This window comes from Drosophila rhopaloa, unplaced genomic scaffold (assembly GCF_018152115.1).
Source record: "Drosophila rhopaloa isolate 14029-0021.01 unplaced genomic scaffold, ASM1815211v1 contig_115, whole genome shotgun sequence".
Lineage (NCBI taxonomy): Eukaryota > Metazoa > Arthropoda > Insecta > Diptera > Drosophilidae > Drosophila > Drosophila rhopaloa.
Window position 1 is genome coordinate 13,984,113 of NW_025334990.1, and position 19,252 is coordinate 14,003,364.

General features: G+C 44.9%; 2 protein-coding genes across 8 annotated transcripts; one reads left to right on the forward strand and one right to left on the reverse strand.

Annotated features, from left to right (window-relative positions):
- Positions 1–6,871: 6,871 nt before the first annotated feature.
- Positions 6,872–17,380, reverse strand: LOC108039591 (serine/threonine-protein kinase 10). Of its 7 annotated transcripts, none has more exons than XM_017116646.2 (13): positions 16,353–16,899; positions 15,749–16,191; positions 15,483–15,681; positions 15,114–15,424; positions 14,905–15,045; positions 13,813–13,888; positions 13,397–13,749; positions 11,096–13,336; positions 10,928–11,034; positions 10,741–10,873; positions 8,989–9,966; positions 8,087–8,182; positions 6,872–7,870 (listed from the first exon to the last, which is right to left on the reverse strand). In XM_017116646.2, exons 2-13 carry the CDS (start codon positions 16,070–16,072, stop codon positions 7,721–7,723), a joined length of 5,109 nt encoding a protein of 1,702 aa, XP_016972135.1. In that variant the 5' UTR covers positions 16,073–16,191; positions 16,353–16,899; the 3' UTR covers positions 6,872–7,720. The 7 variants fall into 7 exon arrangements, with proteins under 7 accessions (XP_016972135.1, XP_044312471.1, XP_016972133.1 ...); XM_044456536.1 differs by lacking the exon at positions 8,989–9,966 and adding an exon at positions 14,548–14,589 and having other exon boundaries at positions 6,875–7,870; positions 8,156–8,182; positions 16,353–16,898; XM_017116644.1 differs by lacking the exon at positions 8,989–9,966 and adding an exon at positions 17,268–17,380 and having other exon boundaries at positions 6,877–7,870; positions 8,156–8,182; positions 16,353–16,496.
- LOC108039592 (26S proteasome non-ATPase regulatory subunit 7) lies at positions 17,340–19,218 on the forward strand. The gene is made up of 3 exons (XM_017116647.1): positions 17,340–17,454; positions 17,536–18,044; positions 18,111–19,218. The coding sequence occupies exons 2-3, from the start codon at positions 17,870–17,872 to the stop codon at positions 18,944–18,946; spliced, it is 1,011 nt and encodes a 336-aa protein (XP_016972136.1). The 5' UTR covers positions 17,340–17,454; positions 17,536–17,869; the 3' UTR covers positions 18,947–19,218.
- Positions 19,219–19,252: the final 34 nt, after the last annotated feature.

Here is a 19,252-nt window from a genome sequence, read left to right on the forward strand (position 1 = left end):
AATTTAATGTTTGATTTCATTCAATTGCTGCAATACGTTTATTTGGCTTTGGTCTGCAATTAAATGCATTCAATTCAAGAGAAACAAACATCCTAATCCTATTTTATGACATTGTTTTACTATTTGACCAGTGCAATTTGAGTTGTTCTAAGCCAGCAATTAAATGAATTCTCAGTATCGTAAACGAAAACATGACCTACCTGTTAGTTAAGCCGATTAAATTTTGATTTACCAGTGTTAGAGGTGTTAGACCTCAATTACGATTGTACAAAATGAGTCATCCTTGCAAAAAAAAACATTGCCTACTTTTAGGTTGCATGATTACACGCCGATAAATGTTCTGCTTAATGCAAATTGCTTCAATTAATAAACCAATTGAAATATCACATTTGCATACTCGAAATTGGCATAACTGAATTGTGCACATTGATGGTTCAATTGACCTTTTGTCGAGCTCAATCAATGTATAATTTCCATGGGCTTTGCATTGCTCTTGTTTTAAGCTATTTATGGCAACTCCAATGGATGCCCAATTAAATGCAGCGTTAACCAATAAATCAATCAAAATCCGTCTGTTTATCTCATTGAAAACACGCACACACGTATAAATCAATTGCAAAACAAGCCAGCAAACTGGTGGAGATGGAGATGGGCAAAACCAATGGGGCGCCATAAATTGAGCCGACGTATCGTATTGACAACAACAACATTCTCAGCAACAAATGGAGAGGGCAAAACATTTCCAATAAATGAAAAAAACAAATCGCAGGAGTCGAGTGGCTGAGTCGATACTACTTGGCCATCCTTATAGTGAGAGGTTTGTTTTTTACTTTTATTTTGCTCAAGACCAAAGTAGTTGCATCGTTATTTCTCGGCTACGTGATTTTGACTTAGCCACGTCAGCTTATGGGTTATTTTTTTGGGGCGTAGCTAGTTATTGGTAATCAGTTCCCCGATTTCCCCTCCCCGCTGCTAGCTGTCCGCTTTTTGTTACATTCAAATTTATCAGGCGACCGCTCCTTTGGCAAGTAATCGAATTGAGCTTCTTGTTGCCGTGCCTCGCTTTTTGGCTGCCATAAAAAAAGGATTTATGGATTTATTATCAAATGCGTCGGGCGCAGAAACACAAGTAACCATATAACATACGCACACGGACAAGGCAGCCTCAAAAACAGTAACACACACTGATGCGTGAGCAACCTGCGACCCGCGAGGATTTGTTTTGCCATTTATTAGGCTATTTTTATGACACAGCCACGAGCTGGTGGAACGATGAAGTAAACACAGTGAGCAACCACTAATCAAATCAAGGGGGCTTACATTTTTAAACCATGGCACCAATGCACTGGCACTGTAAATCTTGCTTTTAATTAGATGCACATTTGCTAATTGTAAATCTCCCTCTTAACACACTTAAATAAATAATAATGCCAGTAAATTGTTTGGCCAGTGGATGATAGTAAATTTTCATTCTATCAGTGGCTTATTGGCGGTCAGGTGACACAGTTCTTAAAAGCTCTTGGCAACCGCTGATTTAATGAAAACTGAAATCTTGATTAATGACTTTCATTTGCTAATTAGCACGTGCCAAAGTAAGTTAATGTTTGGCAGGAGCAATGGAAAATATATGTAAATTCTTGAATGTTTATGAATATATTAATAAACTTTCAATTAACGAGCATAAAACAAAATGTTCCAAGCAAAAGAGTATTAAAAGCGTTCTTAAAAATTTTAAATCTTCAAAAACTTGATTTACGAAGAAAATCTTTAACTGTAAGGACATAAATTAAAATCAATTTGAGTTTAAAATTTAAGAGAGATTTTGAACGTTTCTTGGAATGTGTTTATTTTTTACTGTACACTTTACATATCTGTGCTTTTAGCCAAATTTCACTGTCTGCGAAAGTGTGTATTTTTGATCAGCTCATCAACAGTCGGCTTTATTTTGCATTGGTTATTCTCGTTCTCGTTCTGCTTCGCTTCTTTTTATGCGGGCTCTGTCAACGTTCAAACACACACACACACACACGCTCGCGCCTATTTACACACACCCACTCGCCCACACCAACACACTCACACACGCGTACTTTGGGAAAAGTAAAAGGAACGGAAAGAAAGGCCAGGCCAACTAGCTTGCATACTTTCGAGCGCCCTGTCTTTCACTTGGGCTCTTTTCTCCTTTCTGCTGGCTTATGTTAATTTTTGCGCGAGTTTAATTGCTTGCCACATGGCTGCTGATGCCAAGCGGATGCCGTTAGCTGCTAGCTGCTTTCTGTTGCCTGTTTTCTGCTGCCTGCTTTTCTTTGGGCCGAGCTGCTTTGCCTGGCTTGTTTGCGGAAATTAAATTGCTGGACTGGCTTTCACCTTATGCTCGGGCTGTCCGCTAAGCATATTGCCATGCGAAATGTGCCCACACAGAGAGAAAAGATACTTAAATTCGTTTTTCTATGCCCTTGTGTGGTTTTTCTTTTGAAACAATCTTTTCAAAACTGTCTTTACAATATTTGTTGATTTCAGATTAAAATTATTACTATTAAAATTATACTATAAGTTCAAATAACTAAATTATGTTTTATTAAATTCTGATCTGATACAATTTTAATTACATAAAAACCTCATTATGAGCTGCTTAACAATATCAATACAACTATTATTCAAATCCATTATTCTTAAAAGAAGTTTCTTCATCATTTCATATAAAAAATGCACATAACAAAGGAAAAAAAAGGAAAATATTTGTGTAGTAATGTTAAAAATTTTAAAGTTTTTGCCATGAACATCAAACTATTGTATAAATGTTTTCAAATAAATATTAAGTCGATTATATAAATATGCCATAACGGAGCATAAGAATGCATTGACCTACGAAACATATTGCTTTTCAACCTTCATGTCAACAATTTTAAAATGTTTAAAAAGGACTTTTACAAACAAATTTTGCTAGGAAAATGAATTATATTCGACACTTATGTATGAACTATTTCCTAAGAATTGTTAGGATGAGCATTAAAACATATCCTTTTAAATTTTTTACTGCTAAACTATTTTATGTACGTCAAATAACTTTTTTATGACGGTGTTTAGATTTTTTTGTGTTTTCATTAGTTAAACACAGCATTTCAACCTATCCTTGGTGATTTTTAAAATGCTAAAAACATGCGCATCTTTTAAAAGGACTTTTAGCAACTGTTTTTGCCACGAAAAGTGACTATTTTATGGCGCTTTTTAGTGCCTTTTTTCGCTGTGCAGACTTGGGTGAGGTTGTGCGAACTGGTGGCCTGCTGGTCGAGGGGGTGGTGGTGCGGGCGGGCGGCAGGGGCGTTGAGCCGCGCCCCACCGACCTACTCGCACAAAGTTTAATCAAAACGAGAGCACTGGAAACGGAGAAAGCAGCGCTGCCGACGTCGACAGCGCAGCCAACGCACACACATACATACACATACACGGACACTTACTTACTTGCGCTCTCTCTTTCTTTCTCTCTCTTGCTTTCGCCGCTTTCTCCTGGCTCTCTGGTGCCCTCTTGCTCTAACCTATTGCTTATTTGTGAATGTTCCGTTGTAACGGTGACATCGCTGTTGTTGTTGATGCTGTTGTTGCTTTTGACTTTGTTTTTGTTTTTGTATTTAGTGATGCTGCCGCAGTCGCTGCCTCTGCCGGCGTCGCTGCGTTGGTGTTGCTGTTGCTTTTGCTGTTTCTGTTGATTTTGGCCATTTGCCGCTCCCAAAAGTATGCTTTGTAATTTTTTGTATTGTGCGCGCACATCTTCGGCTTTCTGCTTTCTAGTCCTGCTGCTGCTCCTGCCGCTCCCCGCTCCTTCTCCTCCTCCTCCTTCGCTCCTTTCGATCCACTGCCTGCTCAATTCATTTCGCCTTTCGCCAATTTTATTATACACAATGCGAACTGCGACGCCGACGTCGCTGCCGCTGCCTCTGCCTCAGTCGGCGTCTACGTTGCTGCGACAACGCTTTGCGTGCCCAAAGTTTCCACATTTAACATTGTAATCGGGTTTATTTTATATTCGCTATATAGAGACACGACACACACGACTCTTAATTATTAAGCTATTATTTATGTATTTAATTATTGCTTGTTGTTAAAAATTCCCTTGACTTCGGAGATAGCGATAAAATAAGTTGGGAGCTTTTTGCACGCGTTTTGTTTTTCACTCGGCTTGTGGCTCTAAATTTTTTTTCAGCGGAAATAGAGAGAGGCTGTAGCGCACGTTGCTAAATCTCATCCGGGACTGAAGCTGAAAATTTTAGCCAAGGTATATAACGGTACAGAGCCGAAGAGAGAGAGCCAGAGCCGAACAGCAGCCGAGCGAAAGAGGGACAGAGGGAGAGGAAGAGGGATAGGGAGAGCAAAAGAGAACGCGACTTCTTTATGCTGGAATTTGTGTTTGTTGGGCAACATGGCGAGCATCCTTTTACGAACACCCTCGCACAAAGGACATACGGAAAAATGGAATGCGCCAGTGTGTGTGTGTGCAGCCGAAAATGTGCTGCCAGCGGAACTTAATGGATGAATATGAATGAAAACGCCGCAACAGTCCAACTGAAAGGGGAGTGGGTAGGGGCGGAAAGGGATTGGTAGGGGCATTAGGAGGCAAGGGGAATTCCAGGTGGCGAAGACAAGTCCGCACGAGGCCCACGGGCATTGCTCGAGTGCCATCTTTTGTAGCAGCAACATCTACGACTGCCACATCTGCAACAGCAACACCAACAACAGCAGCAACAGCAGCAACATCAAGTGTAGCAGCAACACCAACAACACTGGCAACTTTTCAATGGGACTCCTGGCGAATGAGTGTAGCGCGTTAGTGTGAGTGGCGCTGCGAGGGTGTTCGTGTGAAGTGGAAACGCTGGAAAAGCGCATTCTCACATTTCAATTAAATAATACCACCAGCGTACGGTCACAATTGCCAGTTCAATGGGCATTCTGGGCCAGCGCAACATTTGTAAGGAAAGTAACCACTTAAGTAAGGTTTGAATCAAATGTAATTATTAGGGTCTTTTGTATTCAAAGCATAGCAAGGTGAGGTAATTACTTCTAGGGAGCTCAATAGCCCTGATAAAGTAAAAAGTTAAAAACTTATAAGAAACAAAAATTAAAAAAATTAAATAACAAGAAATTAAGAAAAAAATAACATTATATGAATATGCACATTTAAAGCGGTATACAAAACCAAGAAATTAATCGCTTAAGTTAGGATTTTACCTACAGTCTAACTTCTATAATCACCAAAAAACATGGACTATGTGCTCGGTTATTTTTTTGCCTTTATTTATACTTTCTCTTTCCAATAAAAATAGGCCGACTCTATAAGAACTTCTGTTCAGGGCAAAGTATCAAGATAAATATTACCATCAGGGAGTTTATCAGCCGTGATAAAGTGATTAACAAGAAAATGATTACACACATAAATATGTCAATAGCTCCAATAGACTTGTTGAGAGTCATATTACTATTTAAATAATCAAATAAAATAATATCACCTGATAGGGCACAATTAGGTTGAAGTGGCATTCTGAACCAGCACTACATTTGGAAAACCAGATAAACCGTGATAACATTGTTTTTGTTTTGTGAGACAGAAACATGCCATTTTTTTATTTTATTAGCCTTAAGTTTTAGTTTTATTCAATTACTTCCTCGTCTTTGAAATAAATAATTACAAAGGTAATCCTTAAAGATTTATTTATATATCAGATCCCATAATTTAATTTAATAATTTAGAAAAATTAAAATTAAAACTCTGTTTTGAGTTTCGGGGAAATAAAAATGATTACCCAGCCAAAATGTAATTACGTTAGAGTATTTTAACTTCGAACCCTTTGTCAATTACGAGCGAGTCCCTCAAGTGCCTTGGCTTTATTAATAGCAACTCATGTTGCGTTTAAACTGGACAACAATGGATCTAACGCGCCTGACATGGCACTGGCAATGGCAGTGGCAGTGGCAGTGGCCCCAGTGAACCCACACCCTGCCACTGCCATTTCACCAGCAACCTACATCACCCATCCAAATCCTGGCAACCAACAAGCCCGCACTTTCCCCTTGGGCTTGGCATGTGTTAAGGTCTGCGGATACTTTCTGTATGCTCGTCATACCATATATGATATAAAAATACATAAATGGACAATGCAAAAGGAAAGATGAGTAAGAGCTCTGTGCCACTGGGCGGACGGGGATGAGGACGAGGGGATGGCCAGCTCGGATTAGGGCCAGAATTGATTGTGAGTGGGCTGTGGGTGTGGTCCTGAGCTAACATAGTTCCAAGAACTGCTGCAATAAATGGCCAGAAATCGAGTGCTGCAGGAAGGTCGGGTTTATCAATGGCCAATGCATCCATATGCTGGAATTTGGTGGCGACACTCTCGCTCGAGGAAGCCGGAAAATTCTTTAAAGTGCCCCCACGTTGTCCATACGCACCGTTGACCATGTAATCGAAAGGCACAGCATGCCATCGCTCAACTAGAGAGATGCCAAGCCCAGTGGACAGATATTGTTGGAATGCCGGCGAGAGTTCAGCAATTTTTGGTACTGACATATTTTCCGACATTCGAGCGCACAATTTCCCTTTAGCTTTCAGTCAAGCTGAGTTACTGCAGTTAAGTTGCTGAAGTTTCGACGGCAAAGTTTTCCATTTAATCATAGCAAATTAAATTGATGTGAGGGCATAAAGAGCTATGGAAAAAGAAACTTGCTAAGAACAAAGTCTTGGTTAATTAGCATGAAAACAATAGGCTTAAATACCGTTCCATCCAATGAAAAGATCAATTCTTTGTAATTTTTCTATTCTTTTTTAATATTTTTTTTGTTGAATATTGTTTTTGTTTATTTTTAAATACATATATATATATTTATATAAAATATATAAGCATAAACGTTTACAAATATAAATATCTTTTATCGTTACCCGACGGCCTTTCATTATCCATCTGCATATCTACGTCCGTCTGCAACTCGAAGCTCGAGTGCTCACACAATTTGTTTTATGGAATCCCAACATCTCACATATTTCTCCTGTTGCCACATATTAACTTTTGCTAAACTTTTCCGTAGATGTGTCTCTGTCTCTAAGTGTGTGTGTTAAGTTGGATAGTTAAGATACAAATATTTATAGATATATTTACAATAGCGATAAGGTCAACAAAAAATATTTGTTTGGTTTACGTATGTTTGTCCTTTTGTTTGCGGGAGTGTGTGTGTGTGTGGTGTGTTAAACATAGATAAATATTAAGTAGATTTAATTCTGCTCTTGACGGTCGTGCACATATAACATATATGTATATACATGTGGACATGTATAAATCGTAGATATGGTATTTCAACGCATTGGATTTTTCGACAGATCGATAGACATGTACAATAATAATAATAATAATAGAACAATAGGCTAACATACTCTGCAAGATAATAAAATTAAACTTATGCAATACGTTTTTACGACACAAAAAAACTTAAGCTTGACCCGACGCGCTGCTTGGCACGACTCACATACATACATGTCCATCTAAAAAATATATACCCTCTCTCTATATATATATATATAAGCAAAGGCAGAGGCGCTCAATCTCTGGCGGAAGCCTTAATGGATGGCTGACAATTGTTTTGTTACGTTCTGCATAGCTGTCATAGCTGCTGCCGCTGCAGTTCCTTTGTTTGCCGGTTCGACAGGCTGGCTTCCCGTCCCCGGGCATTAGGTTTCTGGCCCTCAGCCCTCGGAATACGAACTGAGGCTGCTGCGCGTCGAGCCGGTGAAGTGATCTCGCTGCAGCGTGTCCGAGGGCATGGACACAATCAGGGCGCCACCATACAGGGTCTCCATTTCGTCCAGTTGCTGGGCAAAGGTCTCCTCCAGGCGCTGGTTCAAAATATCGGTTTTTCATTAGTAATACATGGGATAACAATATACTTTACTAGGCAACAACATTCGTTCTCACAATATCAAGTTAGAGAGATATATTAAAGGGATTGGAGGAAAGTTTAGCTATATAGCGCATGCATTAGTAGGACATTTAGAGCTGAAGAACTATACATAGAATACACAGTGCCTTCCGAAACCATCAGATATGCGAGCTCTGTTTGCAAAGCCTTGACCCATATCGTATAGTTGGGGAGCACACTGGGGATAGATCAAAGGACTAACCTCTTGTTGCAGCCGCTGCTGTAGTTGCTTTACACATTACGAGAAGAGGAGAGCCGGCAAGAAAAGTTTTTGGATACAGATTTTTTGATTTGGTTTGGTTTTGGTTTGGTTTTTGTTTTGGTTTTCGATAGCAGCGCGTTGTTGTTTGCATGTGGGTGTTTATATGTAAGAGTGGGTGTGTACAGTGAAGCATCATGAAATTTGCAATATGATAATATTTATTTGTATGTTTATAGTTATAAGAATGTTTAGAGTAAGATATGGCTACACAAATGCTTGGCATGTTGCTAAGTGGAATGTTGATTGTATTCTTTATTATTCTCTTTTCGTTTCATTTTCGTTTACTAAGTACTTCGATAATACTGCTTAAATGGAATGCGATTGGAGGCGGATGGCTGGTCCAAGTCAAGAAAATACTTTAACATTAAAAATAGGCAAACAAGTAATCTGTTTCTTCGTTCAATAAAATAGCAATTCCAACAAACATAATCAACTTTTGGCAAGACAGAATGTATGGCAATTTCCGTTGCAGAGCGTTAATAGGTGAGAAAAGCTATACATATTCGGTTAGCAAGATGAAGTGTTTTCGGGGAGTACGGGGACTACGAGGGATGTACATTTAGCCAGCACCAAGCGAGGAATGAAAAGCAGGTTGGTTCGGTGTCAGTAGGTGTGAGTACAGGTTGATTGACTGGTTAGTATTTAGTAGCTGCGGTGCAATTAGGAAACTGGCTGCTGGAACGTGGCAAGTGCTGATCGCGATGATCCTTCTCCGTCTTTGTCTCCTAGATGGCCGATGAATCCTCCTCGAGGCTGTGCTGACGCTGGTTGACCCTCGGCAACCTGTACTTGGCCGCATACAGATCGTAGTAGAAATCATCCGAGGAGGCGGCCGAATCCGCCGATGCCACGCTTCCATTGAGGCGACTGTGTCCCGGCTTGACGGAGGACCTCAGCTGCGGCTGTACTTCATCCAGAAGGGCAGCTGCTTTGCGTCCGGAGTCGAAAATCAAGTCTGCATCGCTTGTGAACCGCGTAGTCAGCTCGTTTATGTTGTACATCGACTGGGCACTGCTCAGCGAGGATCTGCCGCTGCTCCGACTTGCCAGCGAAGGTCGCTTGATGGCAAACGAGGTGGTGTGCAGCAGGCGCTGAGTGTGGGCCGTCAACACTGGTCCCTCGTGAATGCGCAGCTCCACGCCGCTGGCCTCCGCCGCTGCCGTGGTATCCAGGCGGCTGAATCGGTTGCTCACCAGGCCCAGGTCATCTGGTGTTTTTGGTGACGAGCTGCTCCGGAACGTGCTCATGGCTGGCTTGCCATTTGTATCCTCCGCGCTGTTGATTGGCGGAGTGGTGGTCACCACCTTGACCAGCTCATTGGCTGGGAGTTGTGTGATTAGGCGCAGCTGATTCTGAGCGGGCAGCGTGGTCACGCTGGCCCGCTTCATCTGTTCGCTCAGCATCTGCTCCTCGTCTTCCTCTAGCACCAAATCGCTGATCATCTGCGATCGCTGTTGCTTGTGTAGGATCGGAGTACTGGGCACACTGCGGCTAAGATCTGGAGCTGATCCGCGGAAGTTGGACAAACGGCTGCCAGCGCCGCCCATCATCATGAGCGAGGAGCGGGAGCGTGGTATATGCTGTGGATCAATGAAAGTGTAGCGGGGCAGGCGCGAGGTTTTATCGTTGTAGATGTTGCGCAGGTGCTCAGGCAGCACTACTTTTTGATCCTCGAACTCCTGCCGATTGATCACCAGGCCGAAACGATTCTCATGCTCATCGATGGCCAACTTGATCCGTTTGATCAGTTCCTACGCTCGATTCGATTTGGTTGTTAAACACATGCATCACCAAATCCGTTGATCGGTTGGTTGGTTTTTTTTTTGTTAGTAGTTGGGAAGCACAGCGTTAAGCATTTTTATATATTTGGTTTAATTTTTTATCAGTTATCGGTTTGGTTTTTTTTTTTTTTTTTTTGGTTTAGTTTTGTAGGTAGTAGTAGGTACAGTAGGCCACCAAAGTGAATGCATTTGCGTGGGTGTAAAGAGAGAGAAAAAGTTGAAAAAATAATTGGATTAAGTTCAGCCTTGGTTCAGCCAAGTAGCAGCGGTTTAAAGATGAGCTAGGGGTTCGTCAGTCATTGTACCAGTTCTCGTATCAGTAGCAAAGATTACAGTATCGCCTCACAATTAAAAAAAAAAAAGTAGCTAATGATGATTCAGTGACAAACGAATGAGTCAGATACTTATTGATTGAATGACAAATCAGTTGAGTTAAGACAATTGAATTTCCAAATGTTTTATAACCATAGGTAGTCTATCACGGATATTGCTCATCTCTAAACCGCACAACTTTGACGGAACGGGTCGGGATGGGTTTCATTTTTAAGGGAAAGAGGGGAGCACAAGACACCACAGTTCACCGTAAACCAATCAATATACAATAAGTATAGTTACCAACTTAAATTAAACGAGTTGATCTACTTTGTACATTAAAAAAAAACACATAACACCAACGAAATAAGGCAGAGAGCATAGCTAAAAGAGCTCTTGGGCGGATCTCAAAAAGGGATTTGGCATACACACCTGTTTGCGGGGCACCAACTGATCGCGCCACTCGCGCAGCTCCCCCTTCAGTCGCTCATCGATCTCCGACAGCTTGGAGTGCTCATGCTCCACCAGAGCCCTGCGTTTCTCGTTCTGGAGTTGCTCTAGCTCTCTGTAAAAGTTATGCAAATAAGTACAGGCTGAGGTTATCTTTTAGGAAACCCACTTTATAGCGCTTTCGCGTGTGGCGCGCAGCTCTTCCAATTGCTTTTGATGCTTGACCTCAAACCGTTTCTCCTCCTGCGTATAGCGCTTCTTCTCCTGCTCCTGGAACTGCAATTAAAATCGAGTTTAATTCATTTATCTAATAATACATTAATTCATTCATTTATACCTTCTTCAAGCGATCGCGTTCGATATCCGGATCTATCGTGGATATACGTAGGGATTCACGGAACATTAGGTCTCGTGCCTTGCGCTCTGCACGGATTCGCTTGGGCAGCGCCCGCTTCTCCATTGTCTGCTTCTTGACCATGTCTTCCTCCTTGCGCTGCAGCATACGCTTCACCTGATCCAACTCCTTTTCGTGCCGAATGATCATTTGGTGGCGCTGCATAAAGCAGAGTTCCTTTACATGTCGCTTGGACAGCTGGTGGCGTTCATGAAGCTGCTTCTCCTCAAGTTCCCAGAGAAGTGCCTCCCGCGTTCTCATCGCATTCTGCTTCTGTTGCAGGAAGTTGCGGTTGATGGTGGCCAGGTGGTCACGATGCTTCTCGCTAAGTCGCCTTAATAGAAGCTCATGCCTCTCCTTCAGGGAATCCAGGAAGGCACGCTCCTTCTCCTCGTGATCGAGTTCCATGGCCGAGCGGCGCTGCTTGAACTCATCCTTGCGCTTGTCCTTGGGGAACAGGTCGACCTCCTGCTTGAGCAGACGGATCTCTTGCTTAAGGTTCTCGCGGAAGATCTTCAGCTCCTGCTCCTGATCGGCGCGAATGCGTTTGGACGTGGAGCGCAGCTCATTCTCCTGCCCCTGCTCTGTCTTTTCAACCTGCTGTTTGTGTTGACGCGCCAGCAAGTCCATGTCCGCCTCGTATGTTTTCTCCAGCGAGGATCGTTCCTGCTCAAAGCGGCGATCCTGCTGCTCCTTGCCCTGCTGCTCCTTCACGTACAGCTCGGTCTGCTGTTTCTTCTCCTGCTTTTGTAGCATCTTAAGTTCGCGCAGCTCCTGCTTGCGGAAGTCGTGGTCATCGTAGATTCGTCCGTTTTCATCGTCGCCGTAGATCACCCGACTCGTGGTGGTGGTCATCTGCACGCCATCGATCTCGAACTTGCGGGTTCGCTTTCGTGTCTTCTTGCGCAGATTGCGCAGCTCAATCTCCTCTTTGGTAAGGCCTTGAGCATTTACAGACTTGACCACGGGCGGTACCCTCGCTTTGGGCCGGATCACCACCTCCTCATCCTCGTTAATGGTCTCATGATTGTGGTTATTCGTCACCGACGGAGGTGGTGGAGGCATCAGTACTGCCGCTGGTGGCTGCAACTGTTGCTTGTTATTGTGATCCGTCTCGTTCCGGCTGTCTTGACTAGTGTTGGTGCCAATGCTGTCCACGTCGGATCCTCCGCTGCCGCCCACCAGCACCTCGATGCCCCGGCGTCCGCGCACCGAGCCATTCTCGCTCAGCGAGCTGTCCGGCGATCGCTTCTCGTGCTTGAATCGGTTCACAATGATGTTCACGTCCTCGGGCACAAGGCCAAGTCCGTTGGGCTGTCGCTTGCCCAGCTCATTGCTGCTGTCCTTCACCTTGACTCCCTCATCGCCCACGGTAACCACGGATACGTGGCTCGTGTCCATCAGATGGTCGCTGTGATCGTGACTGTGACTGCCAGATGCCGTGTTATAGGCGGAGTCATCATCCGCGTAGGAGGGGCTCACAATCAACACCTCGCTCTCGTCCAGCTTGCGTGCGTGGACAGTGGAAGAAATTTGCGGCTGCGGTGGAGGAGTAGGAACAACTCCTGCCGGCTCATTGACAGCCAATATCATGGAGGATTGCTTGTGGGGCGGTGTGCTGGCATCGCCCAAACTGTCGTCCAGCGAGGGAAAGTCGTCGTCCGTCGAGGACTCATGCAGGTGAGTGCTCTTGTTTAGATCGTTGGATACAATGATCACCTCGTTCTGCGGCGGCACCACCGAGTTGTCGATAATCACCGGCGGATGGGTGCTGGTCACCACTGTGATCTGACTCACAGATTCCAAACTGTTTGGCAGTACCAAATGCTGCGGTGGTGGTTGTAACTGTTGATGATGCTGCGGTGTGGGTGGATCGCTGTTGATGGTGATCAACGATGTACTCGAACTAAGGACAGCATTCGAGACACTGCCAGAGGATCTGGAAGAGGCCACCGATTGCACTGACACAATAGAAGAAGCTGTGGGTGAGGGCGGCTGCGGTTTCGGCTCAATTGCCTCCTGGCCAATGGCCACCTCAATGGCTGTGGTGACTGAGGAGGCGGGTTCGGGCGTGGCCAGCTTTTTGGGAGATGTCTGGGAATCGCTGGCAGGCGGCTTGGCATTTGTAAGGCCCAGGGGTGACGGTGGGGGCGGCGCTTTGCCCTTTTCCTTTTTGACAAAGTGCTAAAGAAAGCGGATAATTAAAATCGGTTTGTATGATTCAACTAGATGAGCAGTTCTTACCTTCTTGTCGGATTCGGTTTTTTCAGCTGTTTCATTTGCAGCTGCCACATCTTCGGGTTTCTTTTGCAGCACGGCCGCTGGGATTTGGGCTGGTGGTGTTGGTGGCTGCTGGACTTGCGGTGGTGGCGTTTGTTGAGACGACGGCGGCGCTGGAGCAGGCACTTTGGTATGCGGCGGCTGCTGGGCTGCCGCTTCAGCATTGTCATCCTTTGTGTGGTTTGGTCTGTCCGGAGTGGTTGCTTTAGTTGTGGTTGTAGCTGCTGCTGCAGTGGCCGCTGCTGCGATTGGTAAACTGCTACTTGGTTGGGACTGCTCTTTGGCATCCCGCAAAATGGATGTAGGTGTACCTGGAACTGCAGGGTATTTAAGGTATAAGCTGGAGGTCTAAAGGTGAATAATATAAAAAAGCTTCTTACGTTTGTCAATGTCTTGGCTCTGCAGCGAAGCAGAGTCATCGTCCAGGTCGAGCTGGAGCGCCGAGTTGCGGGGTTCCTGAGAAAGATTAAAAACAACTCATTAGCATTAAGATAATTATAGTATTTCCTAAATTATAGACTTTCAACTAGCAGAGCTACTTGACTTTTACAACTTCAGCAACTACAATCTTTTAACTATATTCGTCGTGCCGAATTTGCATAATATCTTAACATAAATTCTACAATTGAGTAATTGCTATTTTTAAACACAAAAACAACCCTAAAGGAATTTGTTTACATCCGACGAAGAGCATAATAACGCACTGTTTGCTAGTTCTATCTTTTATTGTACCATAAACAATATCTGAGTCTTGATGTAAGGAGCTTATAGATAGCGAAACGGACACGTCTGTCAGTTAAATGCTGGCCAGACTGATTAGTAATTTAAAACCGTTTGTGATTGAAAGTGTGCTTGCTATAATTACCGCAAGAAACCGATAGCATGGCAAGGGCTTACTGAGAAACCAAAGCACATAAACAAACACAACGAATGAAAAATGCCTTCGGCGAAGGAGCTAAGTGATAAGCAGCATTTGGCAATGCTGATAAAATAAGTAAACTAATTGTGCCCCCGCCTAGGGAGGCCAGTGCCTGGGATGCAGTGCCGGATGGGTGGGGTGTGGGTGCCGGGAACGGACGGAGCGCGGACGGGTTGCTGTAGAACGACTTACCAACCCTCTGATAGAGCGAGCGCCGCTTCACTTGGCGTTTAAGCTTCTATATCAATTATTTCCAAGTAACCACATACAAATGATAAGAATAAACATTGCGACATTTTGGCAGAGTGGAACAGAACAGAGAACGTAAAATAAACGCAAGGCAAAGAATAGTCGAGAATAAACCAAGATAAACGTATAAAAATAATGAATCGCGCGGTGCGATTTTGGTTGGGTTGAGGCGGCAGCGTGTAAGAGAGAAGAAAGAGCAGTTGGAGAGGTGAGAGAACATAGAGATTATCATCACATCTAGCATTTGGTCTACAAGGGTGCGGTGCAGGGCACAGGGATAAATGGATAAATAAAGCGCACTCACCTCGGTCTCATCGTCCACCACTTCCTCCACGACCTCGGCCTTGTATTCGAGCAGCAGATCTTTGATGGGCTTCGCGTCCAGATTTCTGTTGATAAAGCCATGCTGCATCAGGACATCCGTTGTGGGCCTCACTTGTGGATCCTAATGCGCAAAAAATAACATTCCAGTCAGATAAAGGAAAAAATTCCACACCCAAAAGAGTTACCCACCTTGACTAAGGACTTCTTAAGGAAGTCGTTGAACTCCTTGCTCCATCGGGAAGGCTGTTCCAGCTTGGGCGGTTCGCTCTTTTGAATCTTGAGCAGCACTCGCATGGGCGACATCTCGCTGTTGGGCGGCTCCATCTGGGCCAGTTCGATGAGAGTGATTCCCAGTGACCAGATGTCCACTTTGTGATCATACGGATTGTCCCGGAACGTTTCGCAGAGCACCAGCTCGGGGGCCATCCAGTAGGGAGTGCCAATAAAGGTGTCGTGCTTCTGCATGGTATGTTTGTTCTTGGCCGAGACGCCAAAGTCCGCTGAAATTTGATAATATGTATAAATTTATATTTGGACAGTGGTATCTTAAAAACCTACCCAATTTCACGCCGCCCTCCATGGTTAGCAGCACGTTTCCTGCCTTCAAATCGCGATGGATGACTTTGTTGCGGTGCAGGAAGGTAAGACCCTCCGTCATGTGCTTGCAGACGTAGGCAATTTGCGGCTCAGTCAGGGGCTTTTCCAGCTCCACCATAATGCTATCCAAGGCTCCGCCATCGCAGTACTCGATAAGCATCTGAATGAAGGAATTACCCAAAGATTACTCTGCTTTCCGGTTCCAAAAACCCTCTTAAGATACTCACCCAAAGCTTATCATCGAGGGAGAAGGCCTCGTACAGCTCCACCACATTGGGGTGCTTGATCTCCGAGAGAATATCAATCTCGACCATGTGGTCGCTGAGGTTCTCCTCGTCCTCCAGCTGGCACATTTTGGCAGCAGCGAAGCGTTTCTGCTCCTTGTGCTGGGCCTTGTAGACCTTCCCGAAGGCCCCGTCACCCAGTTCACCGACCATTTCCCAGAATTCCTCCGGATCCGTGTCCATCTTGATGTTGTTGTACAGGCGCTTCTTCTTGGCCTCACCCCCGCCGAGGTGGAAGACCTTCTTCAGGTTGGTGATAAAAGACATTTTCGCTCTTTTGTAGATTTCCCCTGCTGCTGCTGATGATGATGATGATGATTTGGGTTGAGTCTACATAGTGAGCTCCTGGGCGAGAGTCCAAGCAGGAAAACTAGATTTGGTGAAAGCTGCGGACATTGGCAAACGTTTATTGATTGGCTCGGCAGGTGTATGGCAAGGTATAGACTTGGCAGGCGTTCAAATCCGGTGGAACTACGGTTAAACCCATAGAACGTTGGAACCGCCGTAGAATTAGCCCAGTTTTTGTGGGTCTATGTCCATAACTCACCTTTTCAGACGTTCTTGGCACTCTCTCTTTAAGATTCCTTCGTTTTTTTAGCGAAATAGGCCAACGAGCGGGGATTGTGGGCTTGGTTTGGCCCGTCTTTAACGCTTCTGTATGTTTTATAATTTAATTAGCAGCTCGCGAGCTCTAATATTTGTAGAAAAAACACGTACGAATGGGAGGAAAATGATTACAAACGAGAAAAAGTCAAAGACGTAGACAAAAGAGCGCAGCGTGTGTGTGAGTGTGAGGGTATGCGTGGCTCTTCTAAGTGTTTGTGAGCTGGTCTCTGGGCTTTTAAGCCCCCCTCTCTCAACCGTACCACTTAATTTGGCCAAATCTCGGCGAAACTCGGGATTTTACAGAGACCAGTTGGCAAATAAGTTGTGGCGCCTTGAATTCGCACTATGCAGCCCGCAATTTGTAAACAACACGCGCACGAATCGCACTTTTAAGTGAACGCAACCTCTCATTGATGATTACGGAGCAAACGAAGTCGGCGAATGGGCGTGAAACTTGGGGACGCACGCAGTCACGAATTCGGAATTTGGGAATTACCTCATCCACATACACTCACTGATTCGCTTTTCGGCTTTATCAATCACTGCACTATCTCTGCTTTTTTTTTTATTGTTTTTAACTACACACCCTTTTGCGGAGGCGTTTAAAACGTATTTTCCCCATAAAAATGCTTAGAAATTTCTCTCGCGCAATGCTTGGTGCTGCCACTGCGTTTCAATTGCAACGTTGCCGGCGGTCCGGCAACGCCAGCAAAAAATGGCGTTTAGGTCATCTGTGCGAGAAGAGAGCAGCACTATTTGCCTTCGCCAAGGGCAAAAACAGAAACAACACTCACACACACACACACTCAGGAAGACGAAGGAGGAAAATAATTAATTTAATCGATTGGAAAATTACTTTGTGGAATTGCAGGCGAGCAGCAGGTGCAGACTCACTGACCGTTCTTTTTCGCACTTCCGCAGTCCGATTGCGCACTTTCTAACTGTTTGCACGGCGCTTTTCTTCTCATGATTTTCCCATAAGCACTGTGTGACCGTTTTTCACTAGCAAGAATATACTATAAAAGGAAGTAAATTGGTCTCCGGTAAGGCGAATTTTTGATACCCTTTCTGTTGTAACATAAACTGACTAGCCAATCAGTAATTATTTAAATTTCTTATTGCAGGTATCTATAGGATACATGTCTCTATTAAAACATTTCTTAAATAAATACAAATATATCTTGCCAAGAGCTCACATCGAAGTGTGACCAGCTATCGCCATGTCGCGTTCACAGCGTGGTATTACGGTTTATTAAAGAATAATATCGACGGCCACACTGCAAATCGTTTCTGCTTGTCATTTTGCTCTGAATTTTTTGCCGCAAATTGCAGGTAATTTCGCAAAATATAGGACTCACCGAAAGCCAAACCCCACAAAAAACAGAGCAGCCTGGCACCTAGCAAGCGGTGCAGAAGTAACATTAAACCTCGAACCGAAAACCCCAAAAAAGCACAAACATGCCGTCGCTGGAGGTGAGCGTAAACAAAGTGATAGTGCATCCACTGGTTCTGCTGTCCGTGGTGGATCACTTCAACCGGATGGGAAAGATCGGCAACCAGAAGCGCGTTGTGGGTGTCCTCTTGGGATGCTGGCGCTCCAAGGGAGTCCTCGATGTGTCCAACAGCTTTGCAGGTTAGTAGTGCACGTCAGTCATCCGAAAGCACAGCCCGAAAACTAGAGACTCCTTTTCATTTGCAGTGCCCTTCGACGAGGATGACAAGGACAAGTCGGTGTGGTTCCTGGATCACGACTACCTGGAAAACATGTACGGCATGTTCAAGAAGGTCAATGCCAGGGAACGAGTGGTGGGCTGGTATCACACAGGACCCAAGCTCCACCAGAATGACATAGCCATCAATGAGCTGGTACGTCGCTATTGTCCCAACTCCGTGTTGGTCATCATCGATGCCAAGCCCAAGGACCTGGGTCTGCCCACGGAGGCGTACATATCCGTGGAGGAGGTCCACGACGACGGCTCTCCCACCAGCAAAACCTTTGAGCATGTGCCCAGCGAGATTGGCGCCGAGGAGGCGGAGGAAGTGGGCGTGGAGCACCTGCTGCGCGACATCAAGGACACCACCGTGGGCAGCCTGTCGCAGAAGATCACCAACCAGCTGATGGGACTGAAGGGTCTGAATGCCCAGCTGCGGGACATCAAGCAGTATCTGCAGCGCGTGGGCGACAGCAAGATGCCCATCAACCACCAGATCGTGTACCAGCTGCAGGACATCTTCAACCTGCTGCCCGACATTACCAACGACCAGTTCACGGGCACCATGTACGTGAAGACCAACGACCAGATGCTAGTTGTCTACCTGGCCTCCATGGTGCGCTCGATCATTGCCCTGCACAACCTTATCAACAACAAGCTGGCGAACCGCGACGCCGAGGAGGGCAAGAGCGAGAGCAAGGAGGCCAAGGAGAAGAACAAGGAGAGCAAGGACAAGGACAACAAAGAGACCAAGGACGGCAAGAAGACGGAGGAGAAGGCCGACAAGGGCAAGGACGAAGGCGGCAAGGGGTCGCGCAAATAGGAGCGAAAGAAGAAGCGCAAGCCCCGTCGCAAGCGAAAGAAGCAGGGGCCGCAGGATTAGCTGCTGCATCTTCTGGCGTCCAGGAACTGGAAACAACATCTCCAAGTAATCCGGCGTGGGTGTGCAATGGCCTCAGAGAAACAAACATTGCTACCATTCATCGTTAATTGTCCCCATGAAATCAAGCTCCCTCTTTATTATTTCGCCAGCTACCCGTAACTAATTAACGGCAAGTTTATGTAATTAAAAATTAAATAATTTAAATACTCTGATTGTTTGCTTGAAAAGAATATTTGACGCATGGGA